This window comes from Brassica oleracea, chromosome C7, assembly GCF_000695525.1.
Source record: "Brassica oleracea var. oleracea cultivar TO1000 chromosome C7, BOL, whole genome shotgun sequence".
Lineage (NCBI taxonomy): Eukaryota > Viridiplantae > Streptophyta > Magnoliopsida > Brassicales > Brassicaceae > Brassica > Brassica oleracea.
The window spans coordinates 27139984-27156252 of record NC_027754.1 but is presented as its reverse complement, the minus strand read 5'-3'; the positions used below and the strand labels follow the sequence as shown (position 1 = coordinate 27156252).

At 39.0% G+C, this 16269-nt stretch overlaps 1 protein-coding gene across 1 annotated transcript; it reads left to right on the top strand.

Moving 5' to 3' along the window:
• Positions 1-14045: 14045 nt before the first annotated feature.
• Positions 14046-15630, top strand: LOC106305746 (protein NUCLEAR FUSION DEFECTIVE 4-like). The gene is made up of 2 exons (XM_013742112.1): positions 14046-15010; positions 15081-15630. Exons 1-2 carry the CDS (start codon positions 14046-14048, stop codon positions 15547-15549), a joined length of 1434 nt encoding a protein of 477 aa, XP_013597566.1. The 3' UTR covers positions 15550-15630.
• The last annotated feature ends 639 nt before the right edge of the window (positions 15631-16269 follow it).

Below are 16269 nucleotides of genomic sequence, written 5' to 3'. Positions count from 1 at the left end.
CACAAATGAAACAATTTCATTCAAACCTGTGAATATTATTGTTAACACGTAAAATAAATGATGTCAAATTATCATAATAATTAAAATTAATGAAGTTAGGAAAAGTAGAAAAAAATGTAATAAAACACTTTAAATAGGTAAGATATTTTGGGTAATATAAAGGTATTTTTACCTTTTTGCCGAGAACCCAAGCATTGTAAATAGTCACTCCCAGCACGAATTAAACATACGTGACGGAAGTTACAGCCGCAATCTCCTTGCCACTATAGCTGACTCGTTCTGGTTAAACTGTTGTAGATAAAAAATTTATAGTGATTAAACCCACCCCAAAAGGCCTCATATCTAGGAAACCCCGAAGGATTTATTTGGAGAGGTATAGTATCACCGCGACGACAAGGTATCGAATTTGCGACCTCTGGAAATCGTCTGTGAGAATCACAAGGAACCACTAGGCCACCTTAATATCTCAATTGGTAAGTTGTGTTTTGTACTTCTATAATAAATGATGTAGAATTATTTGGAAAGGATAATAAATGAACTAGTTAAAAGAGAATGAATAAGATATAAGAAATTACTTAATAAAAAAATGTAAGTATTGTTTTGTATTTCAGTTTTAATAGAATATTAGAACTTGACCCGCACGCCCTTGCGGGTTTGATTTTTACATTTTTATAAATTTTGTAGTGACATATTTAAGCATATAGGTCATTTAGATACTTTTAACTTCATAGAAATTTATCCCGGATCCAAAAGAATCCAAATCGAACCATGCCCAAAAATTTATAATACCCGAACATAGTTTAATTTTAAAATCCAAAAACTCGATTACCGTAAAAATTGATCTGTATCTAAACTTATACTGAATCCCAATGTATAAATGATTATGTAAACAAATTGGTAAATATTAGGAAAAATCAGGTTTAAGTACTAATTGTACATCAATTTTAATAGTTTAGATAAGTAGTAACATTGAAGCCACGTTAAAAAAAAAAATTTTGCATGGTTTCATCCCGTTGAAGTTTCTTTTCCTTTGGCAAACACGTGTGAGAGGATACCATATTTCCAACAATTCCTATTAAATTGATGACAGATAATACATCAAATTAGTTATTTTGTAATTAACAAAAACTTAGTTTCCATCATCTCTACTAAAATGCTTATAAGGGAACTCTGGGACAACCCTTTGTACCTGTCAATCCAATTTTAGATATTAAATATCATCAAACATGAAAATGTTATAATAAATTGTAAAATTTAAATGCTTTATCTAAAGATAACAAAAATTGAAAGTAGCCCTGAATACAACAAGGATAACTGAAGCGGAGATTGGATTTTATGCTACCCATTTCTGATAATACACTTACTTTCTCTGGGGGTTGGTTCCGAGATTATGTGCTAGGTTTACCAAGTAACCATCGTTCTCCAACCATTAGATTAACATGTAATACCGTCACACCCGTATTTTCCAAAATAAATAATAAAAATAATAATCTTGAAATCATCATTTATTAATTTTCATAACTCGTCTCCAAACTCCATAAATTTAATAAATAGCCATAAATCCAAATAACTTAACAAAATTCCGAAAATATCGATAAAAGCATAAAAACCGCAAGTCTAAAAAAGAAAGAAATAAAACTCCCGAAGCACCAGTCGATACCAATCACTATTGCTCGTTAGTAGTATCACCTGAAAGGAGGAAGGAAAGGAGGAGTGAGTAACAGGGGAGTTACTCCGTGAGGTATGGGATGCTAAACACGCAAACCACTGACTTGAGTAAATAGAACTCCCACTATGGAACTTTAGCTCTAACATGAACAAACAATACGGCTAAAGCATCACACAAACACAACACAAACAATGCGATGATAGCATATAGCTAGTTCATACACCCCGCATCTCCTCATACAAATATATATACATACGCTGCGTCGCTAGTACAATCTGTCTCTGTACCCCGCCTTCCAAAGCTACGTCGAATGCAAACGTCTCTGCACCCACGCCCCACACAATTTGCATCGCTAGCCCAGACGTCTCTGAGCCCCCGCCCACCAAAGCTACGTCGAATGCAAACGTCTCTGCACCCACGCCCCACACAATTTGCATCGCTAGCCCAGACGTCTCTGAGCCCCCGCCCACCAAAGCTACGTCGAATGCAAACGTCTCTGCACCCACGCCCCACACAATTTGCATCGCTAGCCCAGACGTCTCTGAGCCCCCGCCCACCAAAGCTACGTCGCTAGTCTAGACATCTCTGAACCCCGCCCTCGCACATAGTCTCTACTCATAACTATGTATTCATATATATGATATATAGAGAATTTCTTAAGATCACACAATCCAATCAACAGTTGAATCCTCTAGACCCCTAGTTCCAGTTTACAATGAATAACTAACTAATAATCAAGGCTCAAACAGACGGATCATGATTCGAAATCTAAGCTAACATAGGGAGAATTCTACACTGGTAAGAGATTTGCAGAATAGACCCTCACCTTACCCAAGTTCGGAGACAGATCATGAATTGCTCTGGAGCGGATATGTCTCCACTAACAACACTCAAAAAGGTGTCTTCGTATTAATAATGGTGTTAAATGAAATGTGCTACAATATTATCTTCATACGCCATCATTTTAAGTGATGTACGAGCAACTCCAGGTCTAGGTTGGCACAAGATTCAACTATACACATGTAAGAACACGTTGAAGGTTTATGATATACATGTAACTTGTATCACAAGTAATAGAGAATGCAACTCTTAGCTAATACGCTTGGATCACGATTGAGGACGACGGCTGGTACGATCTCCGGTGATCACGCACGACCCTCCGGTGACATGCCTTGTTTCTGTAATGAATCACGGCTAACGACGGTATAGATCGGAGCTGGTGGTGGCTGGAGATGACAAACGTCATCGCTCGGGTTGCCTCATCTCCACTTCTCTCACGATTGAATCCATAAGAGAGCTACAGCCATGGGTAGCAGGTGGTAAAGGTTGGTGATCTCCAACACGTCATGACCTCTCCGGTCAACCACGATCCAATGGAAACACTAATGGTGGCTCCTATGAGAAAGACTACCTCTCTGATGATAGACGGTGGCTCTGACAGTGGACGACAACAGTGGCTTTGGTGTAAAGCAAGACGGCACGAGGGAATACGGCTGAAGTGGTGATTACGGCTAGGTCAAATAGGAGAAAGGGAGATGCGTACGATGATATATATATATTGCACGGGTTGACCAAAATGTAAGGAGGGTTTTAGTTATAATTATTATTGTACTTAGACCAAACCAAACCGGTTTTGATAAACCAGGTCGTTACAATTCTCCCCGACTTATAAAGAATTCGTACTCGAATTCATATGTTGAGCCGGTACCATCCTGGAAAAGCTCTGGATTGTCAATCCTCATAAGAGTATGGGTTTTCCAAGTCTCCTGAATTTTCGTCTCTCTTAACAAATTTTGACCAACTTGGTTATCATCCACTGAACCGCTTTCACTTGCCGGTCCAAAATTTCCACTGGCTAATAAGGTGCAGACAAATACTTTTTTTTCTCTTGGTGGCTGCTGCAACATGAGCTCTGCCTCTCCTCACAATCTTCTTTAATATTGACACATGAAAAACATCATGAAAATCTGATAACTCCGATGATAACTGCAATCTATAAGCACTACTCCAATCCGCTCCACAATGGGGTACAATCTCATATATATCGGCTTAAGCCTTTTTTCGAACCTAGATCCTCTCTGAAATGTGAAATGTCCTCATTTTCAGTTATACTAAGTTTCATACCTGAAACTCCAAATCCTTTTGGTCCTTATCTGTATAACTCTTCTAACGGTCATGGGCTTCCTTAAGCCAATCTTGAGCATCTCTACCTGCTCTACTGTCTCCTGAACTATTGCTGGATCTAAGTGTCGCCGCTCCCACACTTCTGTCCAACAAAGTGGTGTACGATAAGGCCTACCATAAAGCGCCTCGTACGGAGCCATCTCAATACTCGAATGATAGCTGTTATTGTATGCAAACTCCGCTAGTAGTAAATTCTTCCCCTAGCATCCTTCCCAATCCAAAACACAAGCCCTGAGCATAATTTTCAAGGTCTGAATAGTCCTCTCTAATTGACCATCTGTCTGCGGTGATTGGTTGTACTTATATGAATCTTTGTCCCAATTGCCTTCCGAAAGGCTCTCTAAAATGTCTATGTGAACGTTTACATCCTGATCTAATGCTGACGAGAACTCCATGTAACCTCACAATCTCTCTGATGATAAATCTGTGTCAACTGATCATCGCTGTCCGTCTTCTTGATCGCTTGGAAATGAGCTAACTTGGTGAGTCTTTCCACGATCACCCATATAGCATTCTTCCCACCTGAGGTGGTCGGTCGTCCAATAGTAAAATTCATAGTTCCCATGCCCCATTCGCACTCTGGCAAAATCATGTTCTACAATAAACTACAAGGTACTTGATGCTCAGCCTTAACCATCTGACATGTCTGCCACTGCGATACAAACGTAGACACATCCTTTTTCGCACTTGGCCAATGATAGTAACACTTCAGATCTTTGTACCTCTTAGGTTTCAGCCACTCTGAAATTGTAATAGTCTTTTCTGAATCAACAACGACTCCTGCTTCTGGAACCATGTTACCCAAAAATCCATTTTTTTCTCTGCCATAAACTACACTTACTCAGCTATCAAACAACTGAGGATCTCCAAGCTTACGTAGCACAATCCATAAATGCTCCGCATGCTCCTCTCTGCTTCGAGAATAAATTAGGATATTCTCGATGAAGCTAATTATGCACTTATTCAAGTGTTCACGAAAGACATCATTCGTAAGTTTTCTGAATGCTACACCACAAACTCATAATGTCCATAGTAAAATCAATCCTCCGTACATGCTCTCCATGGTGAAAGTACTCGATCTGATGAAAACTTTATCCAATAGTTCCTCCAACTGATTTTTCAACTCAGCCATATCTGCTGGGGCTAGACTGTATGGAGCTCGTAAGCCGATAATGTCCTCGGTTCCAACTCAACATAGGAGCGTGTCCTCTGGCTAGAGATAGCCATTTTAAAGCCTCAAATACATCCTCATACTCTCCAACAAGTGGAATATCATGCAACACATGATGTCCATCATCCTTAACCATCAATGGTTGCCAAAAAAAAAAATCCCTTTGCTCCTTTCTCCAATAACTCCTCAACATTCATCATGGAGGCTAAATAATATCCCCAATGCTCCAAGAATATGCACTCTTGCCCTCTGACAAATCAACGCTATTCAACCAATCCATCCCAAGAATGACATCGTACTAGTTATACTCTAATTGCTAGATCCCCAATGAACTCGTCAACTCCGAGCAGAACTGGCACATCTCGATGGATACAAATAGCTTCCAGCATCTCTGTGCAGCTGTCTGGATCTTCATAACTTAAACACACTCTGAAACGATCAACACATCCAAAATCTGGCACACCAAATCAAGTGTAACTCCAATATAAACACAACACAAGATACCGCACCCCAATCCAAAAGCGATCCCCACAAGTTTACAAAATGAATATACCTCCAATATAGTCAATATACTCATACACAAGAATAACACATGCCAACCAATGGCTCACCTCTCATACCAAATAAGCTCTAGTAACAAACGCTCGTGGATCGATGGCTTAAAGTTAGGTAGTGGAATAAATGTCACATATCCACTCACGGACAATCTCCGAACACGACTGGTGAAACTAATAAACACCTGAGCAATCTGACAAACTGTGACATCATCCATTTGTTAACATCTGGATGGAACCCTATTGGCCGAAGGACGAATACGATGATTTTACTTATCGGGATAAAAGAGACAATTGAGTTAGAATTTACTGAACGGAAAGGTGCTATTAATTTTTATCTTAAAAATTCCCAAATCCCTGAAATATTTTGAAAATTGTCTAAAATTGATTAAAACCGAGTCCCCAAAAATCGCCATCCCGGGTCAGAGTCGGGATGTAACCTCTGATACCAAATTGTCACATCCATATTTTTCAAAATAAATAGTAAAAATAATAATCCTGAAATCCTCATTTATTAATCTTCATAAATCGTCTCCAAACTCCATAAATCCAATAAATAGCCATAAATCCAAATAACTTAACAAAATTCCGAAAAATATCGATAAAAGCATTAAAACCGCAAGTCTGAAAAAGAAAGAAATAAAATTCCCACTATGGAACTTTAGCTCTAACATGAACAAACAAGACGGCTAAAGCATCACACAAACACATCACAAACAATGCGATGGTAGCATATAGCTAGTACATACACCCCTCATCTCCTCATACGGATATATATACATACGCTGCGTTGCTAGTATAGTCTATCTTTGTACCCCCGTCCTCCAAAGCTGCGTCGACTGCGAACGTCTCTGCACCCACGCCCCACACAATTTGCGTCGCTAGCCCAGACGTCTCTAAGCCCCCTGCCCACCAAAGCTGCGTCGCTAGTCCAGATATCTCTGAACCCCCGCCCTCGCACATAATCCCTACTCGTACTATGTATTCATATATATGATATATAGAGCATTTCTTAACATCACACAATCCAATCAACAGTTGAATCCCTAGACCTTTTGTTCCAGTTTACAATGAATAACTAACTAAAAATCAAGACTCAAACAGACTCAATTCAAACAGACTTAATTCAAACAGACAGATCATGATTCGAAATCTAAACTAATATAGGGAAAATTCTACACTGGTACGGGATTTGCGGAATAGACCCTCACCTTAGCCAAGTTCGGAGACAGATTAATTGCTCTGGAGCGGATATGTCTCCACTAACAACACTCAAAAAGGTGTCTTCGTATTAATAACGGTGTTAAATGAAATGTGCTCCAATATTATCTTCATACGCCATCATTTTAAGTGATGTACGAGCAACTCCAAGTCTAGGTTGGCACAAGATTCAACTATACACATGTAAGAACACGTTGAAGGTTTATGATACACATGTAACTTGTATCACAAGTAATAGAGAAGGCAACGCTTAGGTAATACGGCTTGGATCACGATTGAGGACGACGGCTGGTACGATCTCCGGTGATCACGCACGACCCTCCGGTGACATGCCTTGTTTCTGTAATGACTCACGGCTAACGACAGTATAGATCGGAGCCGGTGGTGGCTGGAGATGACAAACGTCATGGCTCGGGTTGCCTCATCTCCACTTCTCTCACGATTGAATCCATAAGAGAGCTACAGCCATGGGTAGCTGGTGGTAAAGTTTGGTGATCTCCAACACGTCATGACCTCTCCGGTCAACCATGATCCAATAGAAGCACCAATGGTGGCTCCGATGAGAAAGACTCCCTCTCTGATGACAGACGGTGGCTCTGACAGTGGACGACAAGAGTGGCTTCGGTGTAACGCAAGATGGCACGAGGGAATACGGCTGAAATGGTGATTACGGCTAGGTCAAATAGGAGAAAGGGAGATGCTTACGATGATATATATATTGCACGGACCAAAATGTAAGGAGGGTTTTAGTTATAATTATTATTGTACTTAAACCAAACCAAACCGGTTTTGATAAACCGGGTGTTACAAATACGTTATGGGTGAGCTGACATTGAATGCAAAGGACTCTCTATCCTCGAGCCTAAATTTCGTAAAAAGATAACAGTTATGTGCGAGACATTTAATGCAAGAGGCAAAACCACCAGGCGTAGGCATAAAACCCGGAACCCGAAATCCGAACCGAATCTGAACCGAAAAATTCAATCCGTTATCTAACCCAAAACATAAAAATACCCGAACGGATCTTGTAGGGTGGTACAAAAAATATCCGAACCCGAAGTGTTATTAACCGAACCCGAACGGATAACCCGAAAAATCGAAATTAATAGTCAATATAAATAAGTATTCCAATTGTTAAATTCAATATTTGTGGTAATATTATATATAATAATAAATATTAAAATTCTAATAAATGCTTTAAGTACACAATTAGTTATAAATAAGTATTTTATAATTTTTCATTGAAATAAAAAAATTACTCTCTATAAGGCAATACATATTGTTTACAAATGATGGTTGTTTTCATGCTTGATTTAACATTTTATTGTTATTTTATCAATTTAATATGTGATAGACTAATTTTTATTCAATTTAGATGTTTTTCTTTATGTTTTACTTCAAAAATTTTGTTTTTTACTTTGGTTATATCCGAACCGAACCGATATAATCTGAATCCGTACGATATATGATTACTTTATGGGTTTTATAATGCAATACAATTTTGAACCGAACCCGAAGTGTTATTATCCGAACCCGACCCGTACTAATAAAATTTTAGTATGGGACCTAGAAGCGTAAACCCGAAAATCCAAAACCTCGAAAAACCCGACCCGAATGTCAACGGATACCCGAATGCCCATGCCTAAAAATCACTATGAAAATATACAAAACATACTTAGGTTCACCCTCAATGATAAATAGTTAAATTCACCTCACCATTTATAACCAACCAATGTGTCATGTATGATTAATTAAAAAAATGTAATAAAATTAAAAAATAAATGACTCAGAAAAACAACACCGATGTTAAAACCCTCTGCAAAACCCGAAACTATTAAAATCAAAAATCTAAACCACAAACCCTAAACCTTAAATCCTAAACTCTAAACCCAAAATCGTAAACTTTAAACCCAAAACTCTAACCCTAAATCCTAAATCATGAACCCTAAACCCAAAACACAACCCTAAATTAAACCCTAAACCCATTACTTGATCAGGGTTCGGGTTTATGGTTTAGAGTTTTGGTTCTAGGGTTTAGGATTTAAGGTTTAGAGTTTAGGGTTTATGATTGATGGTTTAGGGTTTATGGTTTAGAGTTTTGGGTTTAATGTTTAGAATTTTGGGTTTAGAGTTTAGGATTTAGAGTTTATGGTCTAGAGTTTTGGGTTTTAGGTTTAGAAATTAGGGTTTAGAGTTTTGGGTTTACAGTTTAGGATTTGAGGTTTAGGGATTAGATTTTAGATTTTTAGAATTTTGAGTTTTTTCAGGTTTTTTTTTTAATTTTATTACTTTTTTTAACTAATCCTACGTGGCAATTTAGTTGGTTATAAAATGTGAGGTGGATTTAACCATTCACCGTAAGGGTAAACCCAAGTATTGTTATAATATATATCCTAGAACTTCATCACTCAAATTATGACATTAAACTACCCATAAAAGTATACTGCTTGGGACTCATTTGTACCCATCTTTCGATTTTGTTTAGCACATGTGCTTAGGGCAGCCTCAACAAAATGACCAAAGCCTCTCTACAATGGAAGTTCACAGCCACCATCTGGGCCCACCGCTGCAACATCAGGTGTTCGTCAATTTCCGGGGATTGGATCTGCGTTTCGGTTTCCTTCTTGTGGAAGCTCTCCAGAGACATGGGATCAACGTTTTCATAGACAGTCTCGAGAGGAAAGGTGAGGATCTCATCAATCTCTTTGCTAGGATCGAGGAGTCGACCATAGCTTTGGTCATATTCTCCAAGAGATACACGGAATCTATATGGTGCTTAGATGAGCTCTTGAAGATCAAACGACGTGTCAAATCTCTTAGGAAACAAAGAATTATAATAACAATCTTTCTTATTATCTTTAAAAACTAATCAAAACTAAAGCTCTCAATGTTTCACTCTTAGATCATATGGAACACCTATATTTATATGAAAACACAAACCTAACCTAAATAGAAACTTCATTTTCTTCACTGCAAGAAAAAAGAGTTTGATAGCAGTACATGATGAAAAGGTTTAAGGCAGTTTCAGGTTACGTTTGCAACGGATTGTTCTCAACTAGTGAAGATGGTTTCGGAACCAGAGGAATGACCAGCATTTGAAAGCTACCTGGAAGATATCAAGACTTTGCGACAAAGTTTTGTCAACTCAGAAATTGTTCATGTTCCTAGGACGGAGAACAAAAGGGCGGATAGCTTGGCACATAGTGCTCGGCAACAACTGTCTTTCGTCGTGCACATGAATGTAGTTTTACCACCTTGGTTTACAGAGTTTACATGAGTCTGTAAATGTTTGCTGTCAAAAAAAAAAAAGATAGCAGTACATGATAGCGTTTTTTACTTTTCTGCTATTGTTGACATACCGCTTAATTTTAGATAGCATTTGTATATTTGAAAACGCTATGATAAAGTAGTTTATTTAGAAACGCTATGATAGCGTATATTTAATAGCAAATTATAATAAAACGCTATATTTGGCTTTTTGAATCCCTAAACCCTAAACAAGTTTTCAAACCCTAAACTCTAACACAAACTTAAAACTCTGATATTCTCATATTATAACTTCAAATCTTAAACCTAAACTCAATTTTTTTTAAATCTTAATATGTAACTTTCAAAATACATACCTTAAATCTCCTATCAAACTCTATACCCTAAACCCTAACTTCAACATAAACCATACATCCACTAATATACAAACTTCAAATCTAAATTTAAACTTTAACCACAAATATTAAGTGTACTCTTTAAATCTAATATTTTTAAACTCATAACACAAAATCTTACATATAAATCATAAACTCCATACTCCAAACTCATAAACATAAATACTAAGATGCAATTTTGAAATTTTAATTATATAAATTTAATCATAACTACAAGCACGTAAGCATTATTTAAAACTTATAAACTTGAAACATAATCATTTAAATATAATTCATATGTTTTAAAATGTAAAATTTCAAAATACATGTATAAATAACCAAAAACAATAAGAGTTATCGTACAAAAACAATGAAGACTTCCTTTTTAGTGTGCAAGAACAATGAAGAGTTCTTATTGGCCAGAACTTTAAGCACACGGATCACCTCTTCATCCTTTGGATGAGATTAAATCTGACGGTTCAGATCTGTTCTTTTTCTTTTTCAGATTTGTAGATCTTTCATTTTCTCTTTCTAAAAATTATCATTTTCTAATTGTATTTTTGTGTTTGATTCTTTTGTAGGGAAAGGAAGGCGGCGAAATCAACAACATCTTGCGACGGAGCCCGAGATCTGAAGAAGCCGTGGTGTGGAGATGGCAGAAGAAGCTACCGGGGGTGGTGGAGGTGGAACCCAGCAAGAAGAAGAAGATAGGCGGAGACGTGAGGGCTCCGTTGACACACCGGATCTGAAGAAGTAGTTCTATGGAGATGGCAGAGAAAGCTAGCGGTGGTGGTGGAGGAGAAGGAGAGAAGACCGAGACGCGAGAGCTTGGTCGACACAGCAATGGAGGAGGACGGCGACGACGAATAGAGGAGGAGGAGGACGACGGGATTGACACGGCGACGAGATGTATACGGCGATATGGGGGAGACGGTTCATGGAGGCGTAGACTAGGTTTTTGTTTTAGGTTTAGATTTTATTTTGTTAAAAAAATTTTGGTTAAGTTTGGTTTATTTGGTGTACCGGTCTTTAACTTTGTAACCAATTTCGATTTATAAATATCTTTTAAAGTATTTTTTTTAATTTTTTTTAATTTTTAGTAAGGTAAATAATAACAATAAAAAAAAGTTATAAAAAATATTTAATTGCTTGCAATAAAACGCTATAGTTTATCACAATATGATAGCAATGCAAAAAAACTGCTATCTAATGTACTTAACCTATTATGACAGGCGATGATACAACGCTTCTAAAACCGCTATCATATCGTTAGATAGCGTTTTTCGTCCGCTAATAAAACCCATTTTTCTTGTAGTGCCTATTTCTAGGTTTCCTTATTGTGTTTATCTTAATATATTTAAAATCTAATACTATAAGTTTCCACAAGATTTGAATTATCCAACATTCACCCCCTTAATTCCAACTTGAATTAGGGAGATCAATTTCTTGAACTTCGATTAAGCTCCTCATTTGCTTGAACATAATACTTGCTAATGGCTTGGTAAAGATGTCGGCCTTCTGCTCAACACCCGACACATGCTCCACTAATCCACTTCGATCTGTCCATTCTCCACACACTCACGAATGAAGTGATACTTCTTGAGTACATGCTTACTCCTTCCATGGAAAACTGGATTCTTGGTTAGAGCAATAGCTGATTTGTTGTCGATCCTAAGCTTGACTCTCTCGCCTTCTTTGCTTAGTATCTCACTCAACAACTCCTTGATCCATATAACTTGCTTTGCTTCTGTTGTTGCCATGAACTCTGCTTCACATGATGACAATGCAACCGTCTGCTGCTTCTGCGACGTCCAAGTGATTAGTGATGAGCCGTAGTAGAATGCATGTCCTGACGTGCTCCTCCCGTCATCGAGATCAATGTTGTGACTGCTGTCACTATAACCAATGACACTCCTTGACCCATCTCTTTTGAAGAACAGACTATAGTTTGTTGTTCCTTTCACATACCGCAATATGTGCTTGATGGCTTGTCCGTGAGAGTCTCTCGAATTGTGCATGTATCTGCTAAGAACACCTACTGCATAACTCAGGCCAGGTCTTGTGTGAAGCAGATACCTCAAACATCCTATGATTCTTCTGAACTCGGTAGCATCTATCTCTCGTTCATCTTCAGCTTTTGAGATCTTCAAATTCGCCTTCATTGGAATTTGAGTTGCGTTACACGCTTCCATCTTTGTGTCACACAGGATTCCTTGACCATACCTCTCTTGCTTTATTCTGATTCCGCCTGCTCCTTGAATCACCTCTATGCCAAGGTAGTACGTTAGCTTACCTAGATCTAACATCTCGACCTTCTTAGGCATCTCCTCCTTGAATTGCCTAATCAACTTAAGCGAAGTTCCTGTCACAAATATATCATCAACGTGGATGGCTATGATCAAGACGTCTCCTCCTTCAGTCTTGCGGTACACTGATGGTTCCTTCGTGCACTTCTCAAATCTCATCTCCTTGAAAACATGATCGAGTTTCACATTCCATGCCTTGGGTGCCTGGCGTAACCCATACAAAGCCTTGTGTAAAACATAAACTCGATCCTCTTCTCCTTTCTTTTCGAAACCTTTGGGTTGAGTTACATACACTAACTCCTTTAGATCTCCATTCAAGAAGGCGGTCTTCACATCTATGTGATGTATCTCCCAACCGTTTGTTCCTGTGAGGGCTTTTAAGAGCCGAATAGTTTTGAGTCGCGCCACTGGTGCAAACACTTCATCGAAATCTATTCCTTCTTTTTGTACATAGCCTTTTGCCACAAGTCTCGCCTTATACTTGCTCACTGTACCATCCGCCTTTCTCTTTATCTTGTAGATCCACTTCAACCCTATATGTTTCACTCCAGTCGGTCTATCTACAAGCTCCCATGTCTTGTTTCTTGTGATAGACTACAACTCGTACGTGTTCAGCTTCAAAATAGTTCTCTGGCTCGCCATCCACTGTGAGCAACATCATTGCACTTTCTTGATCTGCAAGTAACACATAATCATCGAGATATCTTGGTTTTGTTATGGTTCGGCCTTGTCTGGTCACCAGCGGTTGACCTCCACCGTTTTGGTTTGCATTGTGATCCGCATCTTCTTCTTCTTCCTCATCTTGGTTTATAGCTTCATTTCCATGATCATCATCTTAATCATTACCTTCTTCTATATCACCATATGTGGAAGCTTAAGCATGCTCGGTTCACAATCAGCTTGGTTTGTTGTAGACGCCCAGTCCCAAGCTTTCTTCTCATCGAAAATCACATATCTACTCACCATCACCTTCCCTATGTCTGGATCATAGAGTCTATAGGCTTTGGAGCCCGGCTCGGTTCCAAGATTGACCATACTCTTTGATCTCTCATTCAACTTCTTCAAATAAGGTCCAGTGATTTTCGCATGAGCTACACAACCGAATATCCTCAAGTGCTTGATATTTGGTTTCTTCGATGTGAGGCACTCGTATGGTGTCTGATTCTTCAAGGCTTTTGTAGGAACTCTGTTGATGAGGTAAGTTGAATGTAGTATAGCTTCACCCCACAAGTAGTTCGGCATCTTTATTGCCTTCAGCATACTTTGTGACATGGTCTCAGAAACTCCTTATAGCTAAATATGGTTTCTGTAACGTTGTGGCAGGTGTTTCTATGTTGTTTACTAGCCGGACTAAGTATCTGCTGGTTTAACACAGTCTGCTTTGTGCTCTGCATCAGAAACTTCCCTGCCAACAGATCACTTGCGCTTTCTCTCACAGTCAGCTTCAATGGCGTTAGTGCTGCCTTATACACTCTTGCTTACAACGCAATCAACCCTATCTCCACACAGCTATACCTTCTCTTAAACGCCCTTATTCCTCTCATCGTCTCCTTCGCTGCTCTCATCCCTATTATTCGCCAACCGCCTCTTGAGCCTCTCCCACCAGACGGAGTTCGTAGAGACTCTTTCATGTTTCTCTTGCTCAACATATTAGCGGTTTTGAACGGGGTTTATCTGCTTCTCTTTGGTTCAAAGACTTCTGGTGTAACCTCAGCTCGTCTCCTCTTTGGTGGATCGATTCTTCTCTTGATTCTCCCTTTATGCCTTCCCGGTTTAGTCTACGCTCGTAACTGGTATCTGCACAAAGTCCACTCCAGTTTCCGTTTAGAAGGTTCCGGTTTCATTCTCGTTGATGTCGATGAGCTTGAGATACATAAAGGAATGGTCACACGTGAAGCTAGCTTCGACGGCTATCAGTTGCTGAACGATGATATAGTACTGCGAACAGCCATTACTCCTGTTCAGAAGAGTTTCATTGAAGATAACAACAGCAGATCTTGTTGCAGTAAGCTCATTACAAGAAACCAACTTGGAATGCTTGGAGAAGAACATCCTCTGTTTATGCTATTGTGCAGATCAGACTTCTGGCTTTACTATATAGCTTATTTTTGCGGTGGCACGATTGGACTTGTCTATAGCAACAACCTTGGACAGATTGCACAATCTTTAGGACAAAGCTCTGAGACAACAACTCTTGTCACGCTTTATTCGTCTTTCTCATTCTTTGGTCGGTTGCTTTCAGCAACACCTGACTATATCAGAGCGTAAGTCCCTTTTTGCACTCCTCTGTTTCTAGCATCTTGAGAAGATTTATGATCTTATTGAATTGTGCAGGAAGTTTTATTTCGCTAGAACCGGGTGGCTAGCCGTCGCTCTTTTCCCAACCACAGTTGCTCTTTTCTTGCTGGCATCATCAGGGAGTTTGTCAGCGTTACAAGCAGGAACAGCTCTAATCGGTCTAAGCTCGGGTTTCATTTTCGCAGCAGCTGTTTCCATAACGTCTGAGCTCTTTGGACCAAACAGCGTCGGGGTTAACCACAACATCCTCATCACAAACATACCGATAGGATCCTTGGTCTACGGTTTCTTAGCTGCTTTGGTCTATGAATCCCATAGCACCGCTGGGTCAAAGACCGGGTCGGTTATATGTATGGGGCGAGACTGTTATTTCCTAACGTTTGTGTGGTGGGGATGCTTGTCGGTGATTGGGCTAGCTTCAAGTGTTGTCTTGTTTCTGAGAACTAGAAGAGCCTATCAACGTTTTGAACAAGATCGGATAGCTTCAAGCATGCTCTATTCTTGAAAATTTGAACTTCAATCGTGTTATATTGAGAGAAAAGCTGAGGACAAAAACTTGTGCAGAGCTTTGTTAGTGCACATAAGTTTTGATTTTTTTTTTCGCAGCAATAAAAAGAAGAGGGAAGATCTTAGGGACAAAAGAAGGCTTTCAGTTTTGCATTGTGGCAGTGAATCGGTTAGTTGGACTAGGGAATTGAACTTTGAAGACATCAGAAGCTACCTGGAACACTTACCGAACCAACCTGACGAGGTTAAGGGGTTTATGTTTTTGTTGTAGACTTGTGACATTTGGACGAAAGTACATTGGTATTTGGTGTTAACTCATTCAAAATGTGTTATTGTTTATGTCTCTCTACTATAATTCTATTATGTGGGAAATTGACCAATCTTTAGAAATCGCGTGGTCACCGAGCATTGAAGAAGACGTCCGACCATGGGGGCAACCTACCAAAAAACATCTCCTGAACATCAATAAGTGTTCATCAGTTTTCGAGGAGCCGAGGGTAGGTTGGCCCCTAGTGACGAGTCAAGTCTCTGATGATGAGTATTTTTACTAGGAGGTTAGTTTGAGCTACTTCTTTGTCGTATGCCTTGAAAACACTTAGCTAATTCTGAACAATCCAAAATAATAATTTTTATCAAACATTCCTACTGATCGCTAAATTCTGCGGATGCTACTGGTAAACAGAATATACTCTCCAGAGATAAAAGAAAAGAAAAAGAG